General features: G+C 51.1%; 1 protein-coding gene across 2 annotated transcripts in view; it reads left to right on the forward strand.

Annotated features, from left to right (window-relative positions):
- Positions 1-12,707, forward strand: part of LOC122892828 (serine/threonine-protein kinase 10) — a 120,194-nt gene that overhangs the window by 49,351 nt on the left and 58,136 nt on the right. Inside the window, exons 1-3 of one of the 2 annotated variants that reach the window (XM_044229483.1) lie at positions 3,017-3,021; positions 3,258-3,306; positions 8,013-8,162. In XM_044229483.1, coding sequence (XP_044085418.1) covers positions 3,261-3,306; positions 8,013-8,162 — 196 coding nt within the window. In that variant the 5' untranslated portion in view covers positions 3,017-3,021; positions 3,258-3,260. Of the gene's footprint in view, positions 1-3,016; positions 3,022-3,257; positions 3,307-8,012; positions 8,163-12,707 lie in introns of those variants that run through there. The other variant, XM_044229482.1, reaches the window with a different exon arrangement.

The following is a 12,707-nucleotide window of genomic DNA, read 5'->3' on the forward strand; positions in this document are numbered from 1 at the left end:
TCTCAGCAGCCAAAGCCATCTGTCAATCAATCTGTCAGTCAATCAGTCAATAAATTTTTAAAAATTACAAAAGGGAAGTGCATGGGGTCATGGAGCTCTTGAACTGCGGAAGAAGGAAGGATTGGGAGGACGCTCAAGCTCTCCTAGTGCTGAACCCTGGAGAGGCTGGTCAGAGGGACCTTGTGCAAGGGTGTTGTGTAAGGGAAGGTTTCACTAACAGAGGCAGGAAGTGCCCGGGTTTGACCACCGATTGCACGGACTCTTGATGATAACAGTGGGCGTGCAGATGGGCTGTAGTTCTAGGAAGGCATAGATTTGTGGGAAACCTGAGTAACATGGTCTGAGTGTGACACTGGCTGGTAGTTTTGTTTGCAGGAGATTCAACAGGAAAGAGCGTGTTGGTTGCTGTGGCTTGGTTGTTGTGCTTTTGTGTCGAGAATCTCATTCAACAGCCTTGACATTGGAGGTAGAAGTTAGTGCCATTTTACAGATGAAATTGAGGCTCAGGGAGATTCAGTCACTTAATCAGGGTCACAGAGCCAATTAAGAGGCAGGACTTGAATTCAAGTTCATCTTGTCCTTTTCAACTTCAGGCTGTTGGAGAAGGGGAAGTGCCTGAGACTGCGGGTGTGTTCACTGTGTGGGCGGAGTTGGGCCTGTGCCCTAAACACCACCTCATCCAGTCCTTGCCAGTCACTTGGGTGATCCTGAGTATCCTCCCATTCTGCAGAGATGGGGGTCATTACCCAAGGGCACACGTAGTAAGGGCTGGAGAGGCAGAGTAGGGGCTCCCGACTTGGGTTTGGAGGTAGCCTGGGCTGGTGGCGCGGGGGAACTTCAGTGTTGGAGAATTCAGTAGAATTACATGCAAACACATGTTCCTGTTTGCATTTTTCTGGGTGAGAAGAGAGAGGATATCTTTCATGGAGTTTCAAAAACCAACAAAAGAACAGAAAAATCCCAGACATTTTAACTCAAGGAAGTAGTCTTAGAAACAGTTTGTACTGACTGAACCCCATCTGGGTCCCTGTTGCCCAGCAAGGCTTGGATGACCTGTCATTCTGGTGGGGTTTGGGTGCATATCCCCCCATCATACAGGCTGCTCGGATAGTAAGTGGTTTTGCCTAATGACCATTTTGCTTCTTTTCCACATTGCCTTTCATGGCTGGGGCTGGACTTTTCTAGTAGTTTGTAGGATTTTTTTTTTTTTTTTCCCCTCTGGAGCTGAGAATTGTTGAAAGGCAGAACAAGAGGCAGTCCTGCAAGAGGTCTGTGCCTCTGTCTGGGTCACGTCTGTTCCCTGACCTCTGGGAACATGTCTAGTTGGTTGGTGGTTGGTGAAACGAAACAGTAAATGAATGAATGAATGAATGAATGAATGAATGAGTGAGTGGGAAAAAGAAATACCTCATCTCACTGCTCTGGGTTGTAGGACATTAATCATCTCTGATGGCTTTTTTCCAGGGTCACTGCAGTGTTAGAAGTTCCTGGGGAGTACTGGCCAGGCATGACTGGAGTCACCCTGGGCGCCTCAGAGGCCACATCCTTCCTTCCTGGCAGGAGGTGGTGTGAGAGCTGGCAGTGTCCCGTACGTGGCTCTCTCCCCTGGCGTGGAGCCTCCTGCAACAGAGTGCAGGCCTGTCTCCTGGAGGCCCCACCCTATGTTGCTACCCCCAGTATCTTGTACCCTAAAGTCTCTGACCCCCTCTTTTTTTTTTTTTTAAGATTTTATTTATTTGTCAGAGAGGGAGAGCTATGGAGAGCACAAGCAGGGGGAAAGGCAGGCACAGGGAGAAGCAGGCTCCCCGCTGAGCCAGGAGCCCCATGTGAGACCCGATCCCAGGACGCTGGTACTATGACCTGAGCCGAAGGCAGCTGCTTAACTGACTAAGCCACCCAGATGTCCCTATCCATGGCCCCCTTCTTGACCTACTATGGTTTCTTGCATCCAGATGTGGCCCATTCCCCAAATATAGCCCAGTGGTGGGGCCCGGTTAAAAGCCATGTTATCAGCGGCCGCATCTTCTGGCTGAGAAAATGTGCTCCATTGAAGTCACTTGCCCAAAGCCCTAGCTAGCGAACGGTGGCCTGGGGACCTGGGTCCAGCCCTCCATCACTGCCTACCTATTTTACATTGCCGGGAAGTCTCTGGAAGGTCTGCCACAAGATGGAGACTCATGGAAACACTGAGGCCACTCCTCCCTCCTCTGGCTGGAGAGCGGCTCTGGCCCAGCGGGTATGGCTGCGGTTTTCTTTCCCATTGCGAGAATGACGGGCCCCACTGCACGGTGCCTGCCTCTGCCAAGTGAATTTGGAGGGACTTTGCGAGCAAGCAGGGCCAGGGCCTGGAAGTGGGAGGAGGTTTCAGGAATGTGTGCTGTATTTGGTGAGGCTCTTGCCCTTCCCCGCCTGCTTGCTTCCATCATCTCAGGAAGAAACAGCATCTTTGCACATGTGATAGAGCTCAGGGTAAGCGAGAAAGAGCGAGGATGGGAGAGAGCCAGAGAGGGGGCCCTGACTTGGCACCAATGGCACTTTGCAGTCTTCTTGTCCTTCTGTGGCCCCTGTGCGGGGCTGAGAGCCCTTGAGTGCCTAGGTCTGGTTGTTCTCTGGGGCCTGCTACCTACTGGGTGTGTGATGAGTGAAGGAACGCATGTATAAATGAATGACCGGGGGAGTTAAGAAACCTTTCTAGTGCAGGACTTGCCACTAAATCATCTGTGGCCTTGGTCAATCCCATCCCCTTTCTGGGCCTGGATTTCTGCACTGAGCTGGTCTTCAAGGTGCCGTTCCAAGCCAGCGAGGGCCCTGCCTCTAGAAGATGGAGGAGAGGCAAGGGATGGGTGCTTGCATTCCATGAGGGCTCAGCTGGCTTGGATGTGGGCAGAGGGGTCCTCTGAAACTGCTGGTTATGGAGCTTAGGAAGTGGGGAGCTGGCAGGTGGGGACACAGGAGGAGGGGGGTACGGAGGAGCAGGGAGGGGGCAGGTCTGGTGGCAAATGCTGTTTGTGGTAGCTGTGGGTTTCCATGGCAACTTTTTTTTCCTCCAGAAAAATGCTCAGCAACAGCTCTGGATTATAGAGCCTCCTGTGTGGGTTGGGGTCAGATTAGGGGAGTATAGACTGGACAGGCCCTGGGGCAGGAGGAGGAGAGGCCATCGAGCCAGGGCATTGGGTGCTGCCTGATCCTGCCAGGACTGGGGTTGATCCTGGGCTGTGTGCCCCGCTCATTGTTACTTTGCGTTGTGTCTTCTGCAGATCATGATCGAGTTCTGTCCTGGGGGAGCCGTCGACGCCATCATGCTGGGTGAGTCTTCCTTGATCCAGTGCAGTGGTGCTGGGGTGGGCTCTGGGGCCCTAGGCTGGGACTGATGTCTTTCATTTCCTTCTCCCCAGCAAGTCACATGGCCTGTTTGAGTACCTTTATGCTCGGTCCCCTTTTGGAAGCAGGGGCTTGGTTCCTGGAGAGAATGCAGGTGCTCATTAGAAAACCAGCTCTTCCTGTTCGAAAAGAAGGCCTTGTGTCCTTGAGCTGGTCACTCACCCCCTCAAGCCTTGTTGGCCATAAGATGGGTGTGCCCCACCCCACAGCACCCTTAGGAGGTAAAAATGAGACACCTGAGGGAGGTTCTTTGAAAAATGGGGCTCCCCACCCATTATAAGAGCTTAATGGGGATGTTACTGGGTTTTGATATCCCATACAAGCTTGAACAGTTGTGAATAGTCCCCATGTGACAGAGACTGGTGGGTCCTTTCGTTTACAGGATCCAAGTGTTTCTATTTTATTCCTGACCAGATTGACACTTTAGAGGGGTTAAGGGGCTGGCTGAGAGTCCCATAGCAGGACTGAGATGGGAGCCTGGGTCTTGCTGGCCTGATGGGCAGTGAGTGAGGAGAGGCCAGGGTTCTGGGGCCCCAGAACATTGAGAGGCAGGCCCAGGCTTGTGAGGCGGCTCTGGAGAGGGGAGGTTTTCTGTATAACATAGAACCATTCAGCCACTCTTTTGTTATATTTCCCCCGAGTTCTCTCAGGAATCTCCTGGGTTTGTGGCAGCCCTTCCCAGAGCTATGGAAATGCTGGCCTTCCTTGCAGGGCCCCTTACCACTGCCAGGGGTCTTGGGGAGGTGGTGATGGTGGGTGACTGGATGTGAGTAATTATGATATGGCCTTTGGGTGTTCCTTCTCTCAGCAGAGACTGCCTTTGAACATTTTCATTGTTCTAGGTAGAATTTAACAAAATACAAATGGTGGTCTTGTATGAGTTGAGACTCTCTGTTATAAGGTGATCAAAGAATGTTTAAATTGGTTTAGTGGGGAAAAAAGGTGGGAGATGTGGGAGGGGGAAATTTATTTGCACATATAACTAAAAAGTTCAAGGGTTTCTGGCTTCAGGCATAGGTTGATCTAGGAGTTCTTTTGTTGTTGTTGTTTATTTTGTTTTTGTTGGGGGGGGTGTTTAACGTTCTCAGAAGAACTTGGTTTCTTTCTCCAACTCTTGGCCCCACTTTTCTCTGTGTTGGTCCCATTCTCATGATAGCTTTCTGTTCATGGTGACAAGGTGGCTGTAGGAGCTCCAGCAATCATATCTGGATTCTAAACAGCAGGATAGAAGAAGGGAGGGTGGGCCAACTTGACAAACACACACCCCATTTCCACTTTTTACAGGAGCTGTTACAGAAGCCCCACATGACACTTCCATTTACATCTCATTGGCACATCTGAACAGCACATAGCTGGAAGAGAGGCTGGGAAATGTGGTCTTCTTGCTGGGTGGCCATGTGTTCAGATACTAAAAAAGAAGGGCGAGTGGGAGCTGCGTAGCAGCTTCGGCCTCTTCAAGTGTACAGCTTAGCTCAGTGAGGCCTGCGGGAGAATGTCAGAGATGGAAGAGGCGTTTATACATACCAAGTCCTTGACCTCATTCATAAGTGGGGCAGGACCCACTAATTATGAATGAGCTGTGGCTCAGCCTGCAGGCGCTTTTACTCTCTTGCTCCCTGTTTCAGTTCTCCTGATAGATCTGACTGCTCCAGCCCCAGGTGGTTTTCTCCTTATTGGTGGCAGCGGTTAAAGGAACATCGCCACCAGCATTCTAGAAGTCAAGTGGAAGAAGAGAAGGTGGGATGGGGAGACCTGACAAGATGAGACCCGGCCCTGGTTGCAGCTATGTGATGAGGAATGGACTCACCCACAGATGCCTGCCCTGCTTAGAGGGACCTTCTGCCCTTAGTATCTCCCCATCACTGCAGAGTCACACAGAGTGATGATCCTGGGCTTGGGGTCCAAGAGACCTGGGGTTCATTCTAGGTTCCTCTGCGGGGTAGCTGTGGGGCGCTGGGCTGGCCCCTTTGCTAGATGAGGAGAATACGCATAGTGTGTTACTGTATGGCCCCTGTAGTTAGTTAATACCCAGTGTTTGCTCTGATCTGCTTGGCCTTACTTTGCCAGCTCTTAAACATTTGGCTCTCAGCCCTCCTCTGGAGGAGCGGGGTTTGTCGGGGGGACTGGCTGGGGTTTCAAACAGGCGTAGGATTCATCTGCAGTGTTGCAGATTTTTTTAATAGAAAGAAAATATTCATTTATTGCTGTGTAATCAAAAATTAATCTGAAGAACTTATCTGTATGATTCCAATTATAAGACATTCTAGAGAAGGCAAGACAATGGGGACAGAAATCAAAGTAGTGACAGCTCAGGGGCTGGGGATGGGGGTGAAGTGTTGATCACACACAGATTTGGGCGAGTGATGGAAACATTCTGTATCTGAATCCTGGTGGTAGTTTCGTGATTAGATATGTTTGTCTAAATTCGTAAAATTGTACATCTAAACAAAAATGAATTTTACTGTCAATGAATTATATCACAGCAGACTGGGCTTAAAAAAGGCCTACTACCCTACTGTATTGGGTCACTGTGAAAATTAAATCAAAGAATGCATCGAGTCTCTAGCTCCATGCCTGGTCCGTTGCTAAAGGCTCAGAGAATGGTGACCCTGGGGCCATCACCATCAGCAGCACCCCCCCCCACCACTGTGCTTATCTGATTTCATTTATGTAGAGAAATCAGCCACGAGCAAGTCACATTTTGACATCTAAAAGAATTGCAGAGAATCTAGCATAATCTCAGGACCAGCGTAACAGTAATTCCCTCTTACTGACGGTCCTTTGTACTGAGCAGTGACCATGCTTTATGGCTAGAGCCCTGCCTACCTCGCTTGTCAGCATCCCATTTTACGGATTAGATGAAGGCCCAGATGTGTGGAGCACTTTCGAGAAACCGTATAGCTAATAAGGGGCAGCGCCTCTGTTCAGGCTCAGACTGGGTGGTCCTGATGCGGCCCCCCCACGGGTCTGAGTCTGTCCATGGTTTGTGGGGACATGGGAGTTAAGGATGACGCCACAGGGAGGGACAGGGGTTATGTAGACCCCAGAGAGGGACCCTTGGTAGGGTGTGGGGCCAGGCTTCCCAGGGCAATGCTGCTGGCTTCTCCAGCCTGTCTGGTGTATTTTCCCCAAGCCTGCGGGATCTGTCCTGGAGGATTTCTGGCCAGATGTGGTAGTGGGAGGGGACAGAAGGGGGAGTGCTCTTTTAGTCAGGGGGAGGTCTGGCAACAGTGCCCTGGCTGGCTGGCCTTGGAGCCTGCAGCCCGAGGACACCACCGGCAGAGCAGTGGAGGCTCACTTCAGCACAGGTAGCTTGATGGAAACAAGCACTAAGTAATCACGATGACCAGCAGGTCAGTGAGCTCAGGGTGTGGACCTTGAGTCTTCTCATGCCCTCCCTCTCTCTCCACCCACTCAGTGCCCCTTCTGTCATTGTCACCTCCCTCAGCCGTTGGGTGGGGAATGCTTCCTCTCCGAAGCCTTGGCTGGACGACCAACGGCCCTTGGCCGAGCTCCCCGCCTGCTCCTGCTCCACTGCTAACTCTTCCCTCAACCCCGCTAAGGAGAATTTCTTAATTGCAAGGATCAGATTGTCTCTGCCTGCTTAGAAAGCCTCCCCTAGACTGCCCATTGCATTTCAATTAAAGCGTAGCCTTCAGAGATAGCCTTTGAGGTTCTACACAGGCCCTTCCGACCTCTGACCTCAATTCACTTTCCCCTTACCTTCCCCTTCAGTCAAAAAGGATCCTTTGCACATGCAGTGCCCCTTGTGTGGAAAACTCTTTGTGCCCCCCACCCACTCAGAGAAGGGCCCTAAGGGTCTCTAAGCGGACACTGGGATGTGCCGCTGTGCGTGTGTCTCCCAGACCAGCACACAGAGGCTCTTGACGACAGCCTTCCCACCAGCCCTTCACCTCCCAGTTCCACCAGCCGCCAGCACACATTTCTTCAATACCAGCCCGTGTCAGCCTCCAGGCCTTTGCTTCTGCTGCTTCCTTGACCTGGAATGGCCTGGAATGACTTGGAATGCCCTAGCCCCACCTTTCCGCCTCTCATACTCCTGTTCTTCCTACAAGACACAGCTTGAATGCCCTTTCTTCTAGGGAGCCTGCTCATTCCCAGGCAGAAGGGCTTGCTGCCCAGCCTGCCTGTCCCCAGCCCCCATCCAAATCCCACTCTGTTCTGAGCTTGGCTCACCATTCCCATGCCCCTCTCAGTGTCCCTGCGCCAAGCATGGAGCCTGACACGGAGTGAGTTTCCCCTCACTGCCCGGTTGCAGAAGGGATCTTGCGTCTTGGAAGGGTTTCGTTGATGAACCTGAGCTCTGAAGCAGGCTGGCTGGCTTGAATCTGAGATCTGTGAATTTCTACCTATGTGACCTTGAGCAAGTGTGTTGATCTCTCTGAACCTTGGCTTCTTCATCTGTCAACCGAGGTAATGACCATGCCTGCTCCATAGGGTGACAATGAGGACAAAATAGGTAACATGGGAAGTGTTTGGAAGTGAACTTGGTACACGGTCAGTGCTCCGTGATGCTTGCTGCTTTTGTATTTCTTGGACCTGGCACGAGCCTGACATGCAGCCTGCCTGCAGTGTGTGCTGAGTTGACAGTGGTTCTCCTCTTTTTCCAGAGCTAGACAGAGGCCTCACGGAGCCCCAGATTCAGGTGGTTTGCCGCCAGATGCTAGAAGCCCTCAACTTTCTGCACAGCAAGAAGATCATCCACCGGGACCTGAAAGCTGGCAATGTGCTGATGACCCTCGAGGGAGACATCAGGCTGGGTAAGGGGTGTCTGTGGGTGAGGATGGGAAGGCAGACCCCACGGTGCCTGCTGGGGGTCATCAGCCCGGTCTCTGCGGGTAGGAGGGAGTATGTGTGAGATCCTCACTCCCATGCTGGCCCAGGCTGTCTTACCTGCCCTGGACCACAGAGCGCAGACTGTTCCCATTGGCTCAGTCTAACCCACTGGTTCTCAACTGAGAGCGATTTTGTCCCCCAGGGATGTTTGGCAGTGTCTAGAGCCATCTTTGTTTGTTACAGCTAGGGCCAGGGGAGACTCTTGGCATCTGGTGCGTAGGGGCAAGTGATACTTGATGTCCTGCAGTGCACAGGACAGCCCCTTGCCACACAGGGATCCCGCTGGTGAGGCTGGCTTGCAAGGCTGGCTTACACTGTGGGAGGTGCTGGTCTGACCCTTTTGGTCCTGCTAATGATCAAGAGAATTTGAGTGAGCGCAATGGACAGAGGGATGAGCCCGCCTCCATTCACAAATAGAAAATAGTACATCAGACTTGAGCTTTTTAAAATACATATAAAATGTATCGTCTTAGCTTTGAAGGACACAGGTCAGGGGCATTAAATACATTCACGCTGTTGGGGAACCATCACCAGTATCTATCTCCAGAAACTTTCCATCATCCTAAACGGAAACACTGTCCCCATTAAACACTCAGCCCCACCCAAGCCCCAGCCCCTGGCAGCGTTCATTCTGCTTTCTTTGTCAGATTTTGACCGCTCTGGGGACCTCATGTAAGTGCAGTCATTTGTGCTTTGGTGTCTGGTGTATTTCACTCAGCGTCCTCTCCTCAGGGTTTATCCCTGTTGTAGCAGGTGTCAGAAGTTTTGTGTTTCTCATACTTTAAGAAAATTTTTTAAAAAAAATTTTTATTTATTTACTTAGAGAGAGAGAGAACGATAGAGGTCATGGAGGGAGAGGGAGAAGCCGACATGCTGCCAAGTGGGGAGCCTGATGTGGGGCTCCATCCCAGGACCCTGAGATCATGACCCAAGCCAAAGGCAGACGCTTAACCGACTGAGCCACCCAGGCGTCCCTATACTTTTTTTTTTTTTTTTACCAAAATAACACACACATGCTTCCTTGCTCCCACCACCACTTTTCCCCATCCATTTCCAGGGATGACACTTTTAACTCTTTTCATGTTTCCTCTTGCATTGATAAATAATGTGCTTGTCATGCTTTTTCTTAAGTAATGATTTTTTTAAAAAGATTTTATTTATTTATTTGACAGAGAGAGATCACAAGTAGGCAGAGAGGCAGGTAGAGAGAGAGAGAGGAGGAAGCAGGCTCCCTGCTGAGCAGAGAGCCCGATGCGGGACTCGATCCCAGGACCCTGAGATCATGACCTGAGCTGAAGGCAGCGGCTTAACCCACTGAGCCACCCAGGAGCCCCTTAAGTAATGACTTTTATTGTATGATGAAAAAATAATGAAGGTTTATTTTATTATTTTTTTTTTTTCGGCATCCTTAATTCTCTTATTTGTGCAGCCGCAACAGACCCATGATATAATGAAGGTTTATTAAATAAAATTTACATAGTACAGGAAAGCTTAGAGGGGAAAACCAGGAAGTACCTCCAATCTCATTATCTAGTTGTTGGCCCTGGTGGTCATACCAGATAAGGTCTGCGTCTCTGCCAGTGGGAGGAGGATGTATGAGAGGTGTTGGCAGTGGTATTAATGGCAGAGAAGAGGATACGCTCTTATTTACCAGTTGGACTGCATTCCACTCTATTTTCTAGTAATTCCTGGTAGCTAAAGTATTCATTCATCTGCACGCCCCCGCACCTCAACCCTGTCCTTCCAACATCGGAGTGTCACTGTTGTCATTCCTCTAGTGGAACCTTTGTGGCTTTGAGGAACATTTGAATTCTGTCAAGAATTATGACAAACTGCACCAGTGTTGAATCTGTGTGAGGGAGGACTACAAGGATGGGCATGAGGGTTGGCACAGAATGGTACAGTACAATCAAGGACATCTTCCCCTGCAAGAGGGCAGCTCCCAACACCCTTGCTTGGAGGGCTCTGAGGCTCAGATAGGGTGGGGACCTGCCTTGGGTCACAGAGCTAAGCAAGGACAGAGCCAGGGCTGCTCCTAGGGCCACTGGCTCACTTCTCAGGTACGGCCCACATCAGTGCACTCACTTCCGTGTGTACTTGGAGCGGATGGATGGGTTAGGGAAGGGCTGGGCCGTACAAAATGTATGCAAGGCTGGTAGGTTCTCAGATTTAGTACATTTTAGTGCTTTGGAGGCCCCAACACTCACATTGCTGGGTATAACCCAGGGTTTCTGTCTGGGGTGGGGCCCAAGAACTTGCCTTCCTTTCCTCCCCTCTCCTCTTCTTTCAAGATTTATTTATCAATTTGAGAGAGAAAAAAAAAAAAACATGTTGGGGGAGACACAGAGGGAGAGAATCTTCAAGCAGACTCCCTGCTGGGGGTGGAGCCGGTCGTAGGCTCCATGCCACCACCCATGAGATCATGACCTGAGCTGAAGCCAAGAGTTGGATGCTGCACTGACTGAGCCCCCCAGGCACCCCAGAACTTGCATTTTTTTTTCAACATTTCTTTCCTTCCTTCTTTATGAGCTGGGACCAAAGTCTGGGCAGAGGGAGAGGAAAGAAAGAATCTCAAGGAGGCTGATGCAGGGCTCGACCCCAGGACCCTGAGATCATGACCTGAGCCAACATTAGGAGTTGGATGCTTAATCAGCTGAGCTACCCAGACACCCCAGAACTTGCATTCTAATAAGCTCCCACTTGCAGCTGATAATGGGGACACACTTTGATAAGCACTGCTTTCACCCCCCACTATCCAAAGAGCAGCATCAGCATTAGCTGGGAGCTTGTTAGAAATGCTCTGTCGTCCAGAGGGTATGGTTGGTTCTGTCTTGAAACCAGCAGTATGAAGAAGTTTCTCATTTCGGGCATAAGAGGGTCGCACTCTGTTCTGTGTCCCGAAGACTGGAAACCCTGATACATGGAGGGTCTGTGCCTTCTGGGGTTCAGCTCACATCCATGTGGCTGTTCTCCCTCCTTGTTCATTCTTTCACCGGGAATGGTTAAGAGCATGCACTCTGTAGTCAGAGTTCAGAGTTCAAATCCCAAGTCTGCCTCTAGGTCTGTGACCTTGGAAAAGTCACTTAACCATGCTGTTTTTCCATTTTCTTATCTGTAAATGAGAGTGATGATAGAATGTCTGTCACAGGGTCAGGAGGCCAGTTACAAGAAAGTACATGTGTAAAGCCCTCTGTAAAGCCCAGCTGTAATTTACTATTGTTTCTTTAGTGTCTGCTGTGTGCCAAGCCCTGTGCTGGGCAGGCAGGGGAATGAGACCCTAGTCCTTCTGCTCCTTCAGAGTTCTCAGGTAGTGGGGAGGTAGACAGGAGCCTCAGGGCTGGGGAGGGAGATGGTGCTGGGGTAGGGAGTGTAGGGAGAGGGCTGATCTGTTCTTCCAAGAACCTGGGCTTGGAGGTTTGGGTTTGGAAGAGACTTTGAGGGGAGGATAGTTTGAGCTGAGTTATGAAAGGTGGATAAGTATTTGCCAGGTAAACCAGATTGGACAGGGGAGACCAGGAAGAGGAAGCCTGGTGGGCAGGGGCACGGAGATGAGAAACAGGGTATTTTGGGGGACTGATAATACAAGTAGTGCATGTTTATTGGGTTTATGGAGCCCCCACTAGGTGCCAGCCATTAGAGGAGGCACTTTCTAGGCACCTCATTCAGTCGGCACTCCAGGGGTATTGGGCAGGGGTGTGGGGAGGGTAGGGACTCTACCAGCCCAGAAGAGGCCACTGAGAAGCAGTAGCAGGGTTGGGCCTCAGGTCTTCCTGACTCCACAGCCCCCACGGACAGGCTCCTTCAGGGGTAGAGTGTGGGTGGCCGGGGAGGGGCCCGGTTGGGGACTGCCTAGCCTTTAGGCTCAGGGAGTATATGGGGGGGCAGAGAAGAGAATCCCTTCGAATCTGCAGGATTCAAAGGAAACCTTCAGCTCAGCCTTCAAGAACTTATCACTTGGAGGAGGCAGAACACAGCAAACCCCGGTCAGGAGCAGCCAGTCAGCGCAGGGAAGCCCTGGCAGGAACAGGGATGGAGGGAGGGGCCCAGCAGCCTTGGGCTGAGATATCCCTGGGGGTGCTCATTTCCCATTTCCATGCCCCCCTTAAACACCCCCTAAATCTGGAGGGCGCTGACATGCTGAGCAGACTCCAGAATCTCACTCAGAGCTTAGCAGCGGGTGGGATGGAAGCAGATGGGTGCATCGGGTTTCCAAATGACTTGGCATATGTAGTTGAGAAAACCAGGAAGCCAATCAGAAAGGAAAAAAGTTCAGAGAGAGTTGAGTGTGAGTATTTACACAATTCTGCGGAGCTCTGGGAGTGGTGGGGTGCAGGCCTGCTGAGGCCTGTTGTTCTGTTTTGGAAAATCCCCCGTCCCCCTTGGGCCTGGGATGTGCAGCCTGACGGAGCAGTGGAGGAGGCCTGGGGGAAAGGGTGACAGTTTCCTAGTGTCTTGGAACCGTCTTGGGC

The sequence above is a fragment of the Neovison vison genome, chromosome 1, assembly GCF_020171115.1.
Source record: "Neovison vison isolate M4711 chromosome 1, ASM_NN_V1, whole genome shotgun sequence".
Taxonomy (NCBI): domain Eukaryota; kingdom Metazoa; phylum Chordata; class Mammalia; order Carnivora; family Mustelidae; genus Neogale; species Neogale vison.